The sequence below is a fragment of the Sylvia atricapilla genome, chromosome 7, assembly GCF_009819655.1.
Source record: "Sylvia atricapilla isolate bSylAtr1 chromosome 7, bSylAtr1.pri, whole genome shotgun sequence".
In the NCBI taxonomy this organism is placed as follows: Eukaryota; Metazoa; Chordata; class Aves; order Passeriformes; family Sylviidae; genus Sylvia; species Sylvia atricapilla.
In genome coordinates, this window is record NC_089146.1 from 27,985,619 (window position 1) to 28,006,350 (window position 20,732).

The window sequence follows — 20,732 nt, forward strand, 5'->3', positions numbered from 1 at the left end:
CAGGTACTGAGCTAATAAAAATGTATTCAAGATGCCTCTGGAACACTTGGGTTACGGAGCAGTTTTTGCAGATAATCACATCTTCTCACACAGCCTGGATGAGTGTTCAGAATGTGGGACAAGTCAGACAAAAGAGCCTTCTTTGTGCCATTCAGCCTCCCTTCCCCTCTCAAACAACCTTGTGCCTCATCTCACCATCACTCACCTCCAGATGTACCGATTATTGTTATTTCTGGAGTCAAAGAAGAATTTTCCACCCCCATTTGGAAAACGCCCTCAGGGCTGTAAAAACCCTCAGGCAAAGCAGGAGGGATATATAACGCCGTATTTAAGAAGAAACTAAATTCCTGTCCATAAAGCAATTACCATTCTCTTCATCTCCTTGGAGACCTGGTGACCTCCGAGGTGGTTGTAGAAGGGCCGGTCCACGCCCCAGTGTGGTGGGTTATGGCTGATGGAATTGGCACGCTGGCGGTTCATCTTGGCTATCGTGGCTTTCTCGTCTTTCTGGAGCACAAACCAGAGAGAAATGCACAATAAATTTTCAAACATTCACATGGCAGTCATTCCCCAAGCATCTCTCACTTCTGAGCTCTCACTCCAAAAGCTGGCTTTGCACCTTGAACCCTATGAAGCAGCCACTGATCAGAAGCAGTCCCAGTCCACCATCTCTTATTTTTAGAACACTTTACTCTAAGTGGTGCCTGTCATTTTATTCCTGTACTTGTTCTGAACAACCAGCATAACCTGTGTAAACATAGGGAGCATTCAAAAATGGAGACATCTATTTTCTTTATTAGCAAATTGAATCAAACTAAATAATTTCAGATAGAAAATTGCAGCTCCAAGATGAGATACTACACAAAAGGTCCTCAAAAAGGAAAAGAACAGTTATATCTAGAAGAGAAATTACACACAGAGTGATTTTGTTGAAGAACAGGAGCCTTGAAGCTCCTTGAAGCTATGAGAACAGAGGACACCTTTCTCCATAGGCACAAGCAAACAATTTTCCACACTTGAAATTGAATATTCCCAGGCATGCTAAGGAAAGCAGGTAAATCTTGCAAAAAACTGTGTACACGTTAAGGGTAATGCAATTGCAGAGTGTGACAAAACGGTCTTCCTGACTCCAATGCTAGCTTCCAATATGCCATTGACACCAATTCTCCTGAAGTTTGGACAAAGACTTCGATTTTGTTATCAAGGCTTTGACTCCTGGCTGTAATGGAAGCTTACTGTGAGGCTGGAAAAGGATGTGTCGGTCAGGTTTCATTGGAGCTCAGGGCCACTTTCAAGAGCACAGACGTGCAACATGTAACTAGGCTCAACAACAAGCAGATTAGCTCCTGGTTTTCAATATAGTCCCTAGCCAAAAAAACAAGCAGGTTTCTACATGGAATGTGTTTTGTGGACAGAAGTCCCTCCAGCAAGGGCTGCACTGCAGACTGGCTCAGGGAGGACTGTGTGAGTTACCTGTATGGACTCACAAGGCAGAGGGGTTATTGTATCTTTGCTTAAAACAGACAAACTCTGGAGAGCTTGAAAATTTGGAAAGTAGAGATTGTTGTTTATTACTTGAGGGATTAAACCTTTTCAAGAGAATGCTTCAATGACGTTAGAGAGGAAAACAGACTTAATAGTTAATTTTGGATTTCCAGACAACTGAGTTATTTAAAAAGAAAGCTTCCACTGCTTTCAACTCTAGAATTTTGGTTCAAATGTTATTTGACAATACAAGTAGGACTGCTGCTTTTCTTGCCTGGAGTCTGCATTCCATACCTATTTATTTCGATTCCCCACTATTCAGTGTAACTTGTACCTCTCAGGAGTTTGCAAAATACCTGGTGTTATCTCCATGGTAACCACAGAGTTAAATGTCAAGTGCTATGCTGCCTTAAATTAGGGTTTTTAAAAAGAAATTTAAAAAGGCTTGCTGAAATTCAGAGCTGGAGAAAGCTGCCTGATTGACAAGCATGGGAAATCATCTTCCCTTTCCTTGCAAGGAAGAGACAGCCACAATGACAACATTTCCCTCGAGACCACGGCTCACCACGCAGGCACCAAATATTGCTGAGCACGTGGGGCTGCAGCTTCATGGCCATGGGCTGGGGAAATGGGGCCGCCTGTCACAGGAGCCAAGTGGCCCCATGACAGTGCCAGCAGGGTGCCAGCAAAGACCTTCACTCGGCCAGAATGACAAGGTTCACAAGGAAACCCTGTGGGAGCAGAGCTAAGGGAGCTGTCAGCTCCTCGGGATGACCATCAGGAGAACCACAGGTGTTCCCACATGGATGTCCCCAGGACAGCAAGTGCCTCCCACATCATCTCTTCCCCACATTGAACCCACCACGGGTTCATCTGCAATGGCTGGAAATTCCAGCACTTGGCACCAGCTGAGTTTCACATGAGCAGCCATGACGGAGCCACTGGATAACCTCCAGGAGAGACATCTTTTAAATGTTTCTAAAAATACATTAATGTGATGAAATCTCAATGTCCAGATTTGAGTTGGTTTGAGGTTTTGTTTTTTAAGACTCGCTGCTCTTTATACACTTTGCCATCATTTGTAGTACTTTCTTGTGGCTTTTTCACTTATGCAATAATTTTCATAGTTATGATTCTTTCTTTTATGATGTGATGCCAGAAAACTGGTGGGAAATACAGTTTCATTATCGTCAAGCAAATAGATATTGTTTTTCAATAATACAAGTGACACTGTCAATCCTTTGTATTCCAACTAAGGGGAGAGTTTTCAACCAAATGGAATAAAAAGACCCAGATGTTGAAACTAGTCTGGGGACCCATAAAAGCAAAGCTATCTGGTTGCTTTAAAAATGCCTTTACATCAACAGATAATAAAAGTGATGTACAGCAGGTTTCTGCCCCAGGAGTTAGGAAATCTGGTCAGAATTTGAGAAAAGCCTTAATGCCAAAGTCCATGAAGACATACTACCCCTCTCAGGCCATGAGTGATCCTTGCCTGCTGCAAGTGCTAGCGAGTCTGAGGGATTGCTTGATGAATTTGAAGGAAATAAAAGACCTCATACATATTTTTTGACACATCTGGATTGAGGTAAGGACAGGACAAATGGGTAAACATGTAATTCTGAGATTGTTTCTAACCATGAGGTCAGGCACCATAAATTTTCCATGGCTTCATGATCTCTGGCAGTATTTCCCCCCCACCTCTTGTAGGAAGTTTCCACTGGATTGTGGACTATGTTTCAGCAATATTTCCAATCAGATTACAACACATATATACAAGCACAGTGCACTTTTGCTTTTCCACATTACATAATGTGCTACTATGTCATCTTGAACAATAGGCCTTTGCTGTTAACGTCAACACTTATTAAAGAAAAAATAAAACCTGTTGTTTTAAAAACTTGAGATAATTTATTTTCTACAAAATCACTTGTTCAGTGGGTGATGAAAATAACACACTTAAAAATGAAGCATTAGATGGGTCACAGCTCCTCTGTGGAAATTTATGAGGATGCCTCCTCTGTTTCTTTTTGGCCAAGTGACAGCATAAGGACAACTTGCACACAAGGCTGCCTGAGGCATAACAAGACTGGAAAAGAAAAATAAAGAAAGAGAAGTGAAGATACCTTTCAGTCCTACTCATCACAGGTAATACCAACAAGAGAAGAAGGTGCAAAAGTTTCTGACAGCAATGAGTTTTTCAGATTTTAGGTGGCTAAACTCCAGAAAGCTGTTGTGGGAACTTTTCAAATCTGGACTCACAAAGAGATTGTAAATCTGATTCCCAGGGGTTTTATTGTGTTCCCACCACCAGTTCCCACACACTGAGCTACAGTATTGCTACAGTAAAACTGCAGAAAGAGATGAGGTTTTCTTGTACTTATCAATTGAAACAAGAATGCCTGCTACTTCTTTCGTGTGTGTGTGACAGCATTTTCCAACATATTGATCACTACCGGTGCAACAGTGAAATCTGATCATGGATCAGCCATATCAGATTTAGCTACATATTATTCTTTAAATTTTCTTTAAGTCCTTCTGACATGTGCTTGATGTTTCTGGTAGTGTTACATGCTCCAAACCACTGCCTTCATAAATCTACATGAGTGAAACCCTGCTGAGTCCTGATTAAATGTGTTAAATTGAGGAATCATCACATCAGATTGATTGTGTTTTAGGAGAGTCACATGCTTAACATTTAAAGGACCATTTTGTTTCTTCAGCTGGATGGAATTCCAGGGCGCTATTTAGAAAAGAATGAGAATTGTTTTTCTAGGAGTTACAGCCAAACTTTTGTTGAGCTGTTTTAAGGCCACCATCAACAATCCTTTCTGAAACTGGTGTGTACCTGCTATTGTTAAAAGAAACACCCAAGTGTAATCAATGGAAAGACATTAGAAAAAATAAACATTTTTTCCCTTTGCAGACTTTGTGCACTCAGGACAGCATGTTTGGTCAGCAGTATTGCTCATCTGTTTGCAGGCACAGTTTGTTTCTACTCGTGTTTAAAGCAAAGCATTCCCCTAGATTTCTGACCATGTTGAGGATGGTAAAACTAGCTGTAAAACTGTGTGCCTTTAAAACATTATTCACTTTAAGGTCTGTTTCCCACTCCTCCAAACACACACTTTTCTACCCTTCTCAGAGCAAAACTTTGAAGTGTTGGGAGGAGTAGTTGTGAGGGTTTCTGCAACACCTGATCTCAGAGAAGAGCAGAAAGTGAGCAACAATCACTGAGTGACACACTCCTGTACAAGCATCAGAAACCTGGGCAGCACAAGAACTGGGAATAAATGGAGCACTGTAAGAACATGAGGGAAGTGATAAGATACCAATAATGACTGGGACAAATGTTTTGAATAAGATTCAGAAGGGCAGATATGAAAGTTGTGAAGGTGGAGGGCCAGAGTTATGCAATTACATATTACAGTCTGCAGGGTAAGCTAAAAATGCCCTGTGTAACATGGATAAAACAAAACCACTCTGGGGGAGGGTAAAGACATTGTTGTGCAGGCAATTGCAATGCCTAGGGGTTAAGTCTGGGAATCACTAAAATGTGGGCAACAGTTTTAGTAATTCTAGCTGATAAATTGCTGTTTATCTGGAAATACAGACTTTCAGGTAAAGAATGCCAGTAAGGAAGAAAAGCAAAGATCTCCTTGGAGAATTCCTGTTTTTCCAACATGATAATGTATTAAGTCCATTAGAAACCCACATCCAAATGGCTGTGAAAATTAACTGGATAAGAACCGAAGTCACCCTGTGTAAATCACCCTATACCACATGAGGATAACAGAAACCTAAAACTCTTCATTACTGTAGAACTGAAGGAGCAGGTTGGTTTTTTTTCCAGGTAATCACTACTGCCACAGTAGAGGCAAAAGGGAAGAAGGCACATAAGCATAGGGTTATAATGGAAAGTATTGAATCATAGAATCATTTAGGTTGCATTTAGGATCATTAAATACAACTGTAAATACAGCACTGCCAAGTCCCACTAAATCATGTCTGGAAGCAAAACTTAAAGTGTGATGTGCTGAAGTCAGAAAGACAACCTCCATTCAAGATCTGTGGAAAACTGCCAAATTCCATTTAAGTTCTGGTAACAGACATTTTTAATAACTATTTAGATCATGATACAGAATTTGTAGAGCAGCAAATGCTGGGTTTGGATTAACAGCCTTGAATCCAAGTTCTTCTAAAGAGAAAAAAGTGCAGTAGCTGTCACTGGCTTTGTTTCTTCCATAGAGCATTTGACAGAGTGCTGTGCTGGAGAGTAAGGGCTAAGACATGGGGAATGTGAAGCTGGGAAAAGAGCCTGTTTCTAGTGAAATGGCAAGAGACAGTGTTGAATAAGGAAGTATTAGTCTGGATGAAAGTTACTAGCAGAGTTACTCAGTTACTGCTCCCAGGGCATATTTGGTTGAATTTTTTTGTTATCTCACCTGGTGGCAAGTGAGCAGTGACAGATTTGGCTAATGAGACAAGCAGAGGTGTATTTGATAGGTACGAAGGAAAGAAGCACTAGTACCCAACATTTGAGGACTAACGTAGTAGAAATGGAACTGGAGACTTCCAAGTGTACAAAATGCATGATCATTCCCTTAGAGATCACAGACAGAAACTTCATTTCATTATCAGGAATCACATTAGTTCATCACAGAATAAATAGAAGACACTAAGATAACCCAACTTTGCAAAAGGCAAAGGTTTCCTCTGATGAGCAAGAAAATATGAGAGCTAGTGCTTGTCTCTTCTTTGCTGTGTGAAGACATTAGAAGAGTCTGTCTCAGGAGAAAAAAAAGGAGAGGAGATACAATTGCTGACAGCAGACAAGCAGAGCAACTGGGTTTTAGAGCAGCTCAGTGTTAGCACTAATGGGAGCAAACTGCAAAAGATTCAACAGACCTTTATGGCAGAACCTGCTAATTTCATCTTTTTATATGCTTCACAGGTAAGTGCTCACCCACGAGGGCAGCAGAATCACAGGACAGGGCAAATAGGTAAAACCAGATCTGCAGATAAAGATGAGGAGAAAAAAAAAATCCAGAAAGACTGGATTTTAAAACTTTGCATTTTACTATATTTTCAGGTCTAGCAATATTATTAAAGACTGAGGGAGCAGAATCCAGCTTTTTTCTCTACTAAAACTGCACTGACTATATTTCAGTTAATAGCATTTTTAAAAAGGAAAAAGAAAAAAAATCAGAGAAGCAGAAGCTATTTTCAGTTCATGGAACAAAAATACTAGATAGATGTTCCTCCCACTTACTCTGTGCCCAAGAAATGGCCTTAACATGATGAAAAACTCAAACAAACAAAAAAGACTGAAAATCCAAAGTTGTGGCTCCCCATGACAACAGTAAGCAGGAAGGGTATGGAACACTTACCCTTATATTTTATCTATTTATCATAACTCATGGTATTGTTGGGGTTTGATGGCTGTGGGACTGCTGAACCAGGTATTTAGATAATTTTGCTGTGTGAACTGAGGAACAGCTCAGGCAGTTACTTGGATCTGCTCTCAGGTCAATGCTGATGCCAAGCCTTATGTGTGAGGACAACAGGAACCTAGACAGAACTCACAGGAACTCTTCACTAAGTTAGATGAACATTTTTTGGCCATTACTGGAACAGAATGAACTGAAAACCTGTCTAAACACATCACAGGAAGTCATTAAGATCAAGTAGAAATGAAAGGAAAAAGTAAAGTACCAGATCTCTGCCTGCCATCAGGCAAAAGGTTCAAGACTGACTGAACTGACAATGGGAAAAGCTTTTCTCACTTCTGATCTTCATGTTATGTGAAAAAAGAGTTTTTGAACAGGGAGAGATCTTTAAACACTAGAACAGGTTGTCAAGTGGAATAGTGGATGTCCCATCCCTGGAAGTGTCCATGGTCAGGCTGGATGGGGCTTTGAGAAACCTGGTCTAATGGAAGGTGTCCTTGCCCTGACAGGGGGCTTGGGACAAGATGATCTTTAAGGTCCTTTCCACCAAGGCTCCTATGATGCTATGAAACTATTCACAAAGAGGTAAAAAATAGCTATGGGAGCACAGAAGTTGCAACACTATGAGCAAACCAGAAACTCTTCTAAACTCCAAATACCTAATACCCATGACAGTGGGTAGATGCGTTTTTATGTTTCAGTTTAGGCCAATAATTACCTAAGTCATGCAAATGTCTCAGTTTTTAGCTACTCTGGGATGCAACAGCACTATAGCATTGCTCAGAGACTTCAGCTAAAGGCTACAATGTAAGAGAGCTGTGATAAATACATATAAAGCAGTGAAAGAATGGTCCATTTTGTTTTCCTGTGGCAAATCAAGGCATAAAGATGCAAGTTCCTAAAAAGCTCTGTCTGGAATGGAATCCACATCTCTTATGAGTCTCTGTCCAATCTCCTACTCAAAATACATCTCATGTTCAGAAATGAAGCCAGGTGGCAAGCACTCTGAAGTCTCTGTTTCTGAGGTATTTTGCCTACACTTGCAAACAGCAGAATCCTGATCTTATGTCTTCATCTTCTCTCCAGAGAAACTTCAGGCTCTCCATAAGAACACGCAGACAACCTGGTGACTACATGATTTAAGATGTCTGTATAGGCTCTGACTCCAGGAGATGAGGTCTGACCACAAGAGTATTTTGGTTTATATTCTTAAATCTACCCAGCAAGAGGAAGTGACTTGGATACCTAAACATCAGCTGGCTCACTGACAGGCAGTGATGCTCAGGAACAAAAATCTTGCACTGCAAGTTCTAATCCTCTTTCGAAGATTGACAATTGTTAATGAGATTTACTTTATGAGCAGATAGAGACCAAAATATCAGCTTCTCTCTTCAGCAGATGATAAGGGATTTTCTTGGAGATTTTTTACACAATATCCATTAAGGAGATTTGAGGCTTCCATTCTCTCAGGAAATGAAGCAATGGTAGCAAAGTCTTTTTGTACAGGTGTTGGTTATTCAAATCAACTGTGCTATTGCAACATGTCACAAACACTAATTCACTTAATCTCATGGCAGTCATAGTTAAAGACGAGGGAAGGTTTAATTTGCTTTAGATTCAGGAACATATGAAATTATTTTCAATGCAGGCCAATCTGTATATGCTTGCCCACACTGTGAACAGCAAAGTAGAGGCTCCAGTGCAGACATTACTAAGAGAAATATTATTGGCTATGCTCAACTACACCAAAAAGATCCTTTTTTAGTATTTCAGTCTACTGTTTTTAAAAAGAATAAAAACTAGTGATAATTTGCTATTGGCAGTGTCACAAAAAGAAGATTTATCAGCTGAAGTCCACTTGAGTTTGACTTGATTCAAGTCCAAGTCAGTAATGCCCTCATAGCCTGACCCATGTCACAGTTGGTATGATCTCATCTTGCTATCATGGTGAAGATCGATAACTACAGTGGACCAGCTTTTCTCATCTTCACAAAGAGAGGCAGAAAACCAATGATAGGAAGTGCTCTAATCTTCACGTTCATTCACCTGGTGAGCAGGCAGACAAAATCACCTCTGTAATCTGACAGAGAAAAGATCTTTGTGGTTTTAATCTATTCCTTTAAGTACTTCTACAAAGTACATATCTATACTAACAACATTTTTCAGCATGATTTTGAAAATAACTGAGAGTAATTTCTTTGAAAGAACTAGCACTTGATGCAGACACCTTTGTAGATGGTGGCTATTCCCTTCTATGCACATTAAACTTCAGGAAGAGGAGAGAGAAACGGGAATTTTTGTCACTGAATGTCAACTGTCTCATCTATAAAGGCTCTACTCTGGTGTGGCAGAGACATCAGGTTATTAAAGGTCCCTAACCCTGCCTCAGTCTGTCTGGTCTTACCCGCTTCTGGCTGCAGCGCACGATCAGGAAGGTCTCGATGCTGTGCTCCTTCAGATAAGCGTTGCGCTCCCCTCCAAAGCCCAGCTCCACCTCGTAGTCCCCATTGAGATAGTTCAGGGTGGCTTTTGTTATGTGGATGCGCCTTGAATGAGACAAAAAGATGAGTTTTGTAGACTCTGGAAAGTGACCACCTGAAAAGCCAGGTCCTGTCAGGGAGGGGTTCCGTGCACGGGAACAAACAAGCAGTAAACCCCAACTGATTTAGCCATGCCACCACTCTTACACATTTAGTGCGGGAGTTTCATGGATAAACACAACAACTTCGATGAAGCAACTTACCCAGCTTTGCCCCCAGCTTCCATGTGGTTGGCTAATGTGACATCGTTGGACCACACATCAAACTGCCACTTCCTCAGGCCCAGGACCCCGCAGTGAACTCTCCCACTGTGGATTCCGACCCTCATGTTGACATTCACACCTGTAACCTCACGGACCAGGCTGAAAAGAGACATGGGGGAGAAGGGTTATTACTAACAACTGAGGGGTTGCAGTCAGCGGCACACGCTTGCATCCAGAACATAAAAACCTGTAATGACCCATAAATTATTTACAGATACACATGGTGCAGCTCATCCACATCAACAGGACAAGAGAACAAAACTGGACGAGCTGTACTGCTCTCGGATGGCCAGGCTGGCCAAGAAGAGCCCTAATTAGAACGGGGAGCTCTTGGAGTAAATCCATATACACTAATCTCAGGATCAAGTTGAGAACTCATAAAAAATTATCTCTGGGGCAGTAAAAGGAATAAAGTGCTGGTCTCTGATTTCCATACCAAAGCTGGACATAACCTGCCAGCATTCGGCCTCATTAAGAGTAATAGCATGCTGCAAAGAGAAAAAGGAAATGATTTCAGAGATCTTAATTTGTCTGTATGGCACCAAGCATCAACTCTTCCACAGATGAAATATGATATGTGTGTGAAATACCCCACTGAAGCTGGAAAGCTTGAACGAGCTTTACAGCAGTAAAACCAGAGAACCACATCTATTGCAGTCACTCCAAACAGGCAGCTACGAATACTCAAGTTCTGAATGCAATGAGGTTTTGGATGCTCTTCTTAATCCCAAAAAGACTGCTGGAATACTTTGTGGGTTTTCCCCTTTAGGGCAAAAGTTAACTTCAAGAGCTGTTCACATGAGAAATATATTTAGGAGTGTGGGTAGGGAGAAGTCTTGATGAGGCCTTCAGAACCACTCTGCTTCTCATTATTGCCAGTCATCATTCCCAGAACATGCTTCACAGGCAAATTCACCTACTCACATATCACTGTCCCTTCCTTTGAACAGTAAGTTCCTTGCAGCAAGGAAGTACTTTATACCTATCAGATTTCAATCTCCAGTTTTCAGGTTCATCCAGTCCCTTCTAGATAACATCATCTGGATAGGTAAGTCCTCCCAGCTCCCTTCCATCAACACAGTCCTCATATTTCTGCTTTAGTTATTAATGAAATTGCATGAATAAAGATAGACCACTTCTGGACTCCAGTTCACTCCTAACAGTGCAGCATGTCCCTTAAAACAGTGTCCAAGATGACTTCTTGTTGAAACAGCTCCTATCCTCTTTGAGTTCCTTTCTCTTTATGATCCCTATCTTATGTTTCACTACCCACTTGCTGAAGTGACATTCATTACTTTTATTAACAAGCAGCAGAGCTTGTCCAGCAGGTAAAGGAAGCTGATACAGGTAAAGTATTACAGGCTTCTGAACTGCAAGAGCTCCAACCACAGCACTGGGGAAAGGAACAGGAACTGGAGTAATAAAAATGTAGCTGCACCCATAAACCTGACAGCAACAACACAGCTGCAGTTCCTCCCTCTACTTGGTGCCACAACCCCACCTGCAGCCCTTGCCAAGCCATGTTACTGACACAAGACCGGGGAACTCTCCTCAGTAGAGTCACTGGTGAGCAGGTGACTTTGTCCAGACTTTGCAGCAAACAAATAAGTTTGCTTATTCTTTATAGAGTAATGAAATATCCTTTGTTACCGTCCTTTTTTTTCAGCTCGTTTATACCAGCAGTACAGTGAATACAATTTTCTTGAAGTCTTTCCTATTTGGGGTAACATTCCCTGCTGTTATTACACACAGATGAAATCAGCCTACGGGCAGGGCCCAGTGTTGGTGAAGTCTGCAATCAAATGTTCAGTAGTTATTTGTTACCTGCAATCAAGTGTTCAGTAGCTATTGGTTACCTTAATTGTGAAACCTCTTATCCTGATCCTCAGGGGAGGAGGGGAGAATAGGAGAGCAGGGATAGTGAGAACAGAGTCACCTTCCAGACTTATTAAGATTGTTGAATGCATTCATTATACAGGGAGTGGGAAACAAGTTTTAAAGGCTGCTGAAGAGCTATTTGTAAACAAACACTGAGCACCTCAGCTCTGTGTTTATTCCAAGTAAGGTGGGTTGCAGCTAATCAATGGAGTCTAGACTTCCTGGTGTCATTTAGCCTTGTGGGGAATTACACAGCAACACGTGAAGACCTCTGGATTTCATCAGGCCAGTCACTGGGCAATGAACACAGTATTCTGTTTGCAGGGCTAGTGGCTAAGGATTTCTGCTTCTCATGTTTGACAAGATTCTTTGTCAACTACTGCTTAATTTTATCTCATGTGGAAGAAATAGCATTCTTTCAAGGGCTACTGGACACTAGTTACTTGCAATTCCTCTTATTTTGCACACTGCATACAAACCCCAAAAGAAGATTGGTGTAGGGCAGTGGAATTTAAAACCAGTAAAGAAGAGGTAGAAAGTGTACACTGTATACAAAGCAAGGAAATGCTGTTTCACACTGTGCTTTGAATGGGGTCTCCTGGGTGAAAACACTGCTTTTCACCCTGTGTATTTGTGTTACAAAAATGAGGTTTTTCAGGGGTGTACTGATGTCATTGAAGAAATTCAGGTGGTTAGGGATGTACTGAACCGAGCTCAGCAAGGAGGTGCCTCTAGATTTTATCAAGCTGAACTGGAAACTCCATCAATTTAGTGTATGGAATAAGAGGAGAACTGCTGAGAGATCTTCTGCTTCTCTGTTGGTACCACTAATACTTCAGAAGATGCTTTCAGAAAATAAAAAAAATCTAAGAGAGAAGGGAAAGAGCAGGAGAGTCTCTGCAGCAGGGATGGTGTAGATATCAAGGTCAGCTCAGCTACCATCCAAAACTGACTGAACTTTGCACCTAAACTTGCATACACTCAAGACGAACACATAAATCTTCCTTCCCTGAATTCTGAAAGAATTAGCCTGTGGAAGCACAATGTACAATGCAAACAATATTCAGCACTGTCTGTAATCCTCCAAGTAATAAAACTAGAAATGGTTCTCCTATTGGTTACTCTCTAAATACAGGAATGCTCTGGACTAACAGACAGTTGCTTGTTTGACCTCGGGAGCAGGCAAAGCATCACCACAGGTTTTAAAAGAAAAAAAATAAAGACAGGGAAGTAAATGGAATTAAAGAAAATAAAGGAAAAAGATCATGAATCTGTCCCAGTCTGTGCCAGAGCAACTTCATGCTTTATTTCAGTAATTAATTTAACTAAAGTGATAAAGTCTTGAATCTGACCCTTTTGGCATAGGGCCACACGGAGAAGGATTAGTTGAACTAGACAAGACAGACCTTAGCAGAGCAATTTTAAGGTGAGTAAAAAACTGATTTAAAGACATATAAATGAATAGTGACTGAAATTTAATGAAGTTATTATTAATCCTCTGAATTCATGATTCTGCAATTCACTGGAATCCTTCTTTGGGAATGAGACTTCCAGTAACTGCAATAACCTTTGCCTTTCTCATCAAGAGACTGAGCTCTGATATCCACATGACTGTATGCACACAAGTGTCTGCTTTGTTGCTGTCAAACCTTAACAGCACTTTGGTTTTTTGCTCCAGCTGGTTTCCCTCTTTGCTGGCCAGAGTTCTCTGGCTTGGTTACCTTGCTCCTAACATTAAGAAGAACTAACAGGAAAAAGAAATCTACTTGCATTTGTTTTGAGCTTCTCTATGGGGAATATGGTACTTACGAGATGGCCTCTATCATATCCATTCCCATCTCAACACAGCAGTGTGCATGGTCAGCTCTTGCTTCTGGCAACCCAGACACACAGTAATAGCAATCACCCAGGATCTTGATCCGTAAACAGTGGTTTTCCTAAAAAAATACAAGAATAATAAAGGAGAAAGAAGCATTCAGCTTATATTCATGCTTGCAATAGCTTGCCTTTTAGGGCAGTGAATATTTAAGAAATCCAGTGAACCAGCACAGTATGTCATTCTTGCAACAGGAGAACAAAAACAAGAGGAAACAAAATTATAATAGAAAACTTACAGCTGCAAGCTTATCGAATCTGGCAAAGAGCTCGTTCAGCGTCATGACCAGCTCCTGAGCAGTGCACTGGGAGGCCAGACTGGTGAAACCCTCTATGTCTGCAAACAGGATGCTTGGGAAAAGAGAGAGGAAAAAAAAAAAAAAGAGAAGAAAAAGGTGTTACAAATTTGTTGCTGCTGTTTGTGTAAGTGTAAATTCCATGGCAGAATTCTGGGGTGGGAAGGCATGTAGGGGTGTCCCAGCCACAGGGAGATGAGCAGCCCTAACTGCACCTTATGATGAAGCCCCTGCCCCAGCTGTAGCACCCAGGAGCTCCTCTCAGCAAGGCTGAGAGCACAGAATGCCCAATGTGCTGCCAAATGACAACTGCAGACATGGCCAAAGGAGGCCAACAGTGACATAAGGATATCACATCACACATCCACCCAGGACGGACTGGGAAAGCCCTGTGAAAGCAGCCTGGACTGTTCTGAAAGCACAATTATTTGAATCACAAGTATTATTAATGACTCTTTGATTTCAGTGAATATTAATGCTGTGCTGCAAGGACAACAGTGGGTTAACAACAGGTTTGTTTTAAACTGCACAAAGATTCTGTGTTATTCGTAATTATAACATGGAAAATACCAACTTGCAAACAAACCCAGCCATAATGGCAAATTTAAAACTATTCAGTAAAACAAACAGCAGACTTCATCTATATAGATCTAAGATCAAATGTAGACATGCACACACATTTATATAAATAGAAAATTCATAAGCCCTACTTGTATATTGGAACACTTATCCAGTGGTTGATTTGTTCTTTGAAGTTGATTATTGCCATCAAGATGTACTTGGAAAAGAAATTAAAAGTCTAAATAACAACCACTTTGGAATTGTTTCTTCTTTGTAAAATAAAACTCCAACATGTTTTAGGCAAATTGCAGAGGTATGTTTTCAGCTGGAATTCCCTGCAATGCCTTCAAGTCAGAAAGCAAAACCAACAAAAATATTTTCACAAGCATTTTTTGTAAAAATCCTGAAACACATTTAAATTCTGGCATGCTTTTCATATTTTCCATCTAGATTTCAACTCCAATAAATCACCAACCAAACATATTGCATTAAGTACTTCTTTGTTAGTCACACTGATGCTAAAATGTACAAGAAAAAAACAGGATAGGAATGCAGGGATGTCTGAATCAAAATATACTTTGCCATTTTTAAACACTTGAGAAAACACACAGAAATAAATCAAGATTCCACATATTTACAAATAAAAGTAAACCTCCTGAAGGAACACACTTGAAATCAAATGAAAGCTTAGACAAGTCTATACTGCACATAAGCAATTCAAGTATGTGCTAATATGTAATGTACAAATGGGAAATGTCTCCAGTTCTGGTGGCAGTAACAAAATGTGTCTTGTTGCAAGCACGTTCCTCTTCCAACACGGGGCAAATTGCAAATCACTCGTTTTTGAACATGTTCACACTCTGCTTGGGTGCATGTTGCAATAGCCTTGTGTTAGAACAGGAGAAATCAAGATGAGCTGCTGCTCTGATGTTCAGCTATCAATGGGTGTATCTGAAAATATTACACAAGGATACCCTGAGCCTTCTCCTCATGCCTAACAAATGTGAATAAATGACTGAGGTTGCTCCCTCCATTCCCCATGACAATCATGCTAGATAAATGGATGAGACATTTCCAGAACTGAAATGCTGGCAATATTTTCAACCACACAAATGAAGCAATCAGCAGAGACCTATGGAGCTGTTCTACACAGATTTGTGTCAGCTAACTGAGCACCTGAGTGCATTACAGCCAGCCAGCAGTGTGCCCTGCCCCGCCACCAAACAGCTACACTACTGAGCTATTGGAAGACACTCTCTGGGACAGATGGGCTGCAGGGAATGGAAAACCTCATCAGGGCATGGAAAGGACTGCATGTGAGATGGCAGAGGACAGAGCAGCTATCTGGTGGGGCAGCAGAGAGGATAGACACATTTGTGTCAGGAGACTGGAGAAGGAACAGGACACAATAGTCAGAGAAAACAGCTCTTGAGAACAGGAATCCAGCCTGAGGTCTCTGCCCTCTGCTCTCAGTAAGGAACTCTGAAAGCCACTAAATCACATTTTACTCCTCTGCCTAATCTGTCCCCTCCACACACTCACTGCAGCTCCAGCAGCAGAGACCCCAGCCAGGTTTCTCAGTCCCAGCCCTGCTAATGACCCACAAGGGACGAACAGGAACCAAGGAACTTCTGTTTCTTCTGTTATTAGCCCTTGTAACCCTTCAATTCAGCCTGGTCCCTGTAAAATACCCAACAATCCAGCAGTGACTAGGAAAAGAGATGTCTCTTGGTAGCCATCAGGGAACAGCACACAATCCTCATCCTGTGTTTACTCAGAGCTGTTATTTGAAAATGAAGCCTGTTATATTCATGTCCTTAAACACACAACACATGCAGTGAGATGCCTGAAGCACCTTCAGAGCCTGCCAGTGCAGCTTACCCAGACTAGCAGCCTTAGAGATCAAACACACAGCTTCCCACTACCCTTAACTCCTCACTCCACACTTCAGTCTTACATGTCAGACTACCCTCAGCAATGAAAAGCTTTTACTAAAGGACCATGGTGTTGGTGATTGCGATGAAGGGCCCAGCTCAGGCCAACTATTTGTCAGTCTTCAGAGGGCATGCCATTTCCTTGCTGGTGGGAGGATAATGCCAGTAATAGGCCTCCTTTGTGCCAAAATGTGCAGTAAATGACAGTGGTCAACAAAAGGCCAAATGAAATAATCATTGTATCTATAAAATATCATGAGATAAGTAAGGCAGTGGTTTAGCAATACTATTAGCTGAAGCTGATTAGAAGGGATTGACCACACAATCTGCAGCCTGGGCATCAGCAACTATTATCAACCCTGAGTCCCAGTCCCTGCATCTGGGAGGCTACTGCTTTGTGGAAAAAACAGTTTAGCATGTAATTAAAATGTTGTAATGGTTTCAGAGCTCTTGATATATTTTCCACTCCATCACTGTCTTCAGATTTACCATCTGATTGGGTTTTGTCCAGCAGTAACCAGGGTATGACCTCAAAAGATACAGAAAATGGTTTATTTCTGGGAAATACAGAGAAGAAAAGAGGAGTTATCATTAATTTTATATGTATTTTTAAGTTCTTTCTGTTTTATTTTGGTTGAAAAGTACCACAAATTGTGTTTTAGGGTAGAGGTGAATACTTTCCTAAGCTCCTATTTCAGTTCCTATTTCCAGCAAGGACTGGCTCAAGATTTCATAGCTGTACAAGGCAAGCTCAGTTCTGTGCCTGTTGCCCTATGTGGCTCATGATACTGACAGGAAAAAAGGATGAAAAAGAGCCTGATGGCAGATCCTGCCATCCTCCTCTCTGCTTAGGGACCAGCCTGGTACCTGCCTGTTCCAGGCAGGGGAACAGGGAAGGTGGATACAGGGACTGAACAGCCCACAGATGCTGGCTCCTATGGATTGCAGCATGTCTGAAGGGCAGCACAGGGCAGGATGGGCTCACAGCTCCAGCTGCTGCTGCCATGGGAATGCCAGCCTCTGCCTGAGCTTGGCTCTGCCCAAAACCACCAGGACACAGTGGACTGCAAGGCCTCCATGAGAAGGATGTCTGGGTGCTTTGTGCACAGTGCTTCACAGAACTGCAAAGGCAGACTGAACTGAAACGGGAGGCACAGCTGGGATGCAGAGACAAGAAGAGATAATTCCCAACCTGCTGAGTTCAGCTTTCCCATTTTTTGGTCTGTAATGCATTCACACAACAGTTAAGGTACACCTGGACAAGCAGCTCTGGGACCAGCAGGAGCCTCAGTGCAACATCCCAAAGATGAGGTCAAGTCCATCTCACTGCACCTGGAGTCCTACCACTGCAGGTCCTTTAAAGCTATCTCCTGGAAGTCAGATAGATGATCCTTGCACTACTGATGTACCCTGAGGCAGAAGCATCACAGGATCTTTGGGATGGCAAAAGATGGCAAAGGAGACCTTTCTTTGCAAGCGTGCAGAAGGGAAGAGATTTGGCAGAAAGCAAAGAACATAAGGAGTAAGAAGAGCTAAGGATAAGGTGGGAAGCGGAAAACCACGAGATGTTTAAAAACCACACATATCTACAGAGAATGATTTTGCAGTGTCTGGAGCTAATAGAGTTATCAAAGGAGGGACATGACACAAGTTTCCCTGAAAATGCAAGATTATTCAAAATGCTAAATTAAATTGTGAGTGCTTCTAATGTAAAAACAAAAAAACCCAGTCATGTTCTATTTCAAGCCATGTGCGTGCCATGCACGCCAGCCACAACATAAATCAAGCAAGGCAAGAAACACAAACCCTATCACCATCACAACGGTAATGCCAGTCATGAATATAAACACCATGTGTTGCTGGAAACCAAACACCACAGGCACTGCATGAGAAACAGAACAAAAACCCAGACTCGGTGAGCTTTAATGGCTTATAATAACTGCAAAGTGCTTTTGACTGGATCTGAACCAAAGCCATGGTATTTTACCACAATGAACACCACCTACAAGAGAAGAAAGAGTTAATGTTCCATGATAAAATAATCACTTTTCACTAGAAACAAACATTCATAAGCAAAGGTGTAACAAGAATGCCACTGGCTATAGACACAGCCTGCCCTTGTCAGTGAGCTCACCAGGCTGGTGGGTGAGGACAGGGTCTCAGGGTGCTACAACACCATCCACTGCAATTGCTGCTGCATGCCACTGAGTCATACTGTGAACAAGCAAGAACAAAGAAGGATGGACCAGGATGAAGCTGACAAAACTCTCACTTGAAAGGCTGGGTCAAGCTCTTAAAACCACAGCAGGTTTTCAGAGAACCATGGTAATGTTGAAGTGGGAAGGGACGTCCAGAGGTCATCTTGTCTAACCTTCTGCTCAAGCAGGACCAGCTAGAGATGGTTACCCAAGGCCATGTTCAGATGTCTTTTGATTATTTCCAAGGTGGGAGCACCTTTTCAGCATTTTGGTAAATGAGTCAATTTTTGCACTTGGATGTCTGTTTAAAAGCCAGTTCCCCTCCAGCACTGTAAGCCCAGAATCATTTTCCAGCTCCAGTGGCATAAACATAGCATTAAGTTCATCTAGAAGTTCCTGGAATAGACAAGACATCAGGAGACATCCAATCTCTCCTTCCTAGCTATAGCTACTTGGGGATGAGATGGCACGGAGATCCTCTGTGTCTTCTACTTACCCTGTGCACAAAATAGGATTCCAGCTTCCATAAACACTGAGAACATCTCATCATGCTCTTTCCCTGCTGAATTTGATAGCAGCAACAAAAGGACAAACCAAAAGAAGCCGAGGACAAGTTCACAGCAGTGGCACAGTGACCGTGGTCAGGCTGGAGTGTGATGGGAAAAGCATCACTAATGTGAGCAGGGGCAGCACAGCCCAGCTAGGGAGGCTGAAGTGACCCACACAGATCACTGTGCTCAGTGACAGCCCAGTGACCAGTCCAGCAAGCTGCTCCTAGACTATCTCAGGGCTCAACAGCACGTCAGCCCTGCCCTCTGGGGATGTCTGTGTGACAGGATAAAGACATGGTCTTAACGATGCAAAAAATGTTCTCCAGAACAGCAGGACATCAGACAGACCAGAGGTTACAGTTTTTCCTTCTCCTACAGTCATGGGAAAAAACCAAACACAACAGTAAAAAGATACACTCTCTATCCTAAACTTATATGGTCATTTCAGAGAAGATCCATCTAGTATTGGAAATCACCTATTGTTTCAAATGAGCCCTAGCACTGCTGTGACACATGAGCTGGCACAGCTCTCCCCTGGAAAGCAGGACTCAGTCTTGCACCATGTTCCATCTTGAGATCAGTCCTGCTGGCTCCCACTTGCTCAAGAGGGTGAGAAGGCACACACGTACACAAATGCTGTGGTAAGCAAAGGAGTACTGGTGAGAGAGACAAAAACACAAAATAGGAGGAAATACACAAAAACCCCCTACAAAACCAAAACCCAGGAAAACTGTGAGCCTTTTCACCTTTTTCTCTACAGCCAAAGGCAGGAAGCTTCCCTCCCATCCCTCTTCCAAAGCTGCCAAAAATATAAACCAAACCCACATGCCGTATTTGAGAACTTCACCCTGCAAGGCCATACTAAGTGACTGTGGTGACAGCAAAAACCAACAAAGAAGCAGGAGACCAGATGGCTCTGGTAGACACTGGTGGCAACGTGCAGACTGCCATCCACAGCCACTGCACGATGACAGCCAGGCTCACTGCAAAGACACAAACTGCAGAGCCCTGCTTTGACTTGATTTTCCCAATTTTGCTCTCAGGTGAGTGTTACTGGAGGTTGGAACTGCCTGAGGGACTCATCTGGGAGATGCACATCTCCAGCACAAACACTGCACGTTTGTGGCTGCAGCTCTGTCTGCATTAGCAGTGCTGGGAATGCCCCATGGAAAGGGTCTGACCCTGCTGATGCTCAGGAGCTGCTGAGAAAAATGGCACCATACTGTCCATCATGGTCAGTGCTCCTCACCTCAGTGCCTGTGGTCTGTCCCTCACTGACAGCATAGGAAATGAGAAGAAATTTAGATCCTGAAATCACTAACCAGAATGGGAAAAAGGCACCAGTCATGCAAAGAAAAGTTTTTCCATGACCTCCCTAGGTTTGCAGTTTACAAGCATGAGCAGCATCCCCAGTTACTGGAATATAGCTATAGCTAGGCAACATCAACTTTTTTTTTTTTTTTTTTTTTTTTTTTTTTTTTTAAACATGAAAAACTTGCTATCCTCTCCTAAACATTTTGGGTTACAAGATTTTCCTATTTCAGCAGACTATATTTAACCAGATTGATTTTTCACTAGACACAAGAGTAATAAATAGTCTTTTGGGAAGAAAAACTACTTTAGAAAGGCAAAACCCAAATAAAAATAGATATGTAGGAGCTACCAGCTGAACTATAGGTGTGACACTCTATCGATGGCTTT

At 42.1% G+C, this 20,732-nt stretch overlaps 1 protein-coding gene across 1 annotated transcript in view; it reads right to left on the reverse strand.

Annotated features, from left to right (window-relative positions):
- The window catches only part of ADCY5 (adenylate cyclase 5), a 205,189-nt gene that overhangs the window by 43,210 nt on the left and 141,247 nt on the right, over positions 1 to 20,732 (reverse strand). The window contains exons 4-8 of the mRNA XM_066323077.1: positions 13,731 to 13,842; positions 13,426 to 13,553; positions 9,679 to 9,837; positions 9,340 to 9,481; positions 367 to 507 (exon numbers count right to left, since the gene is read on the reverse strand). Of these exons, the coding sequence (XP_066179174.1) occupies positions 367 to 507; positions 9,340 to 9,481; positions 9,679 to 9,837; positions 13,426 to 13,553; positions 13,731 to 13,842 (682 nt within the window). The remainder of the gene's footprint in view (positions 1 to 366; positions 508 to 9,339; positions 9,482 to 9,678; positions 9,838 to 13,425; positions 13,554 to 13,730; positions 13,843 to 20,732) is intronic.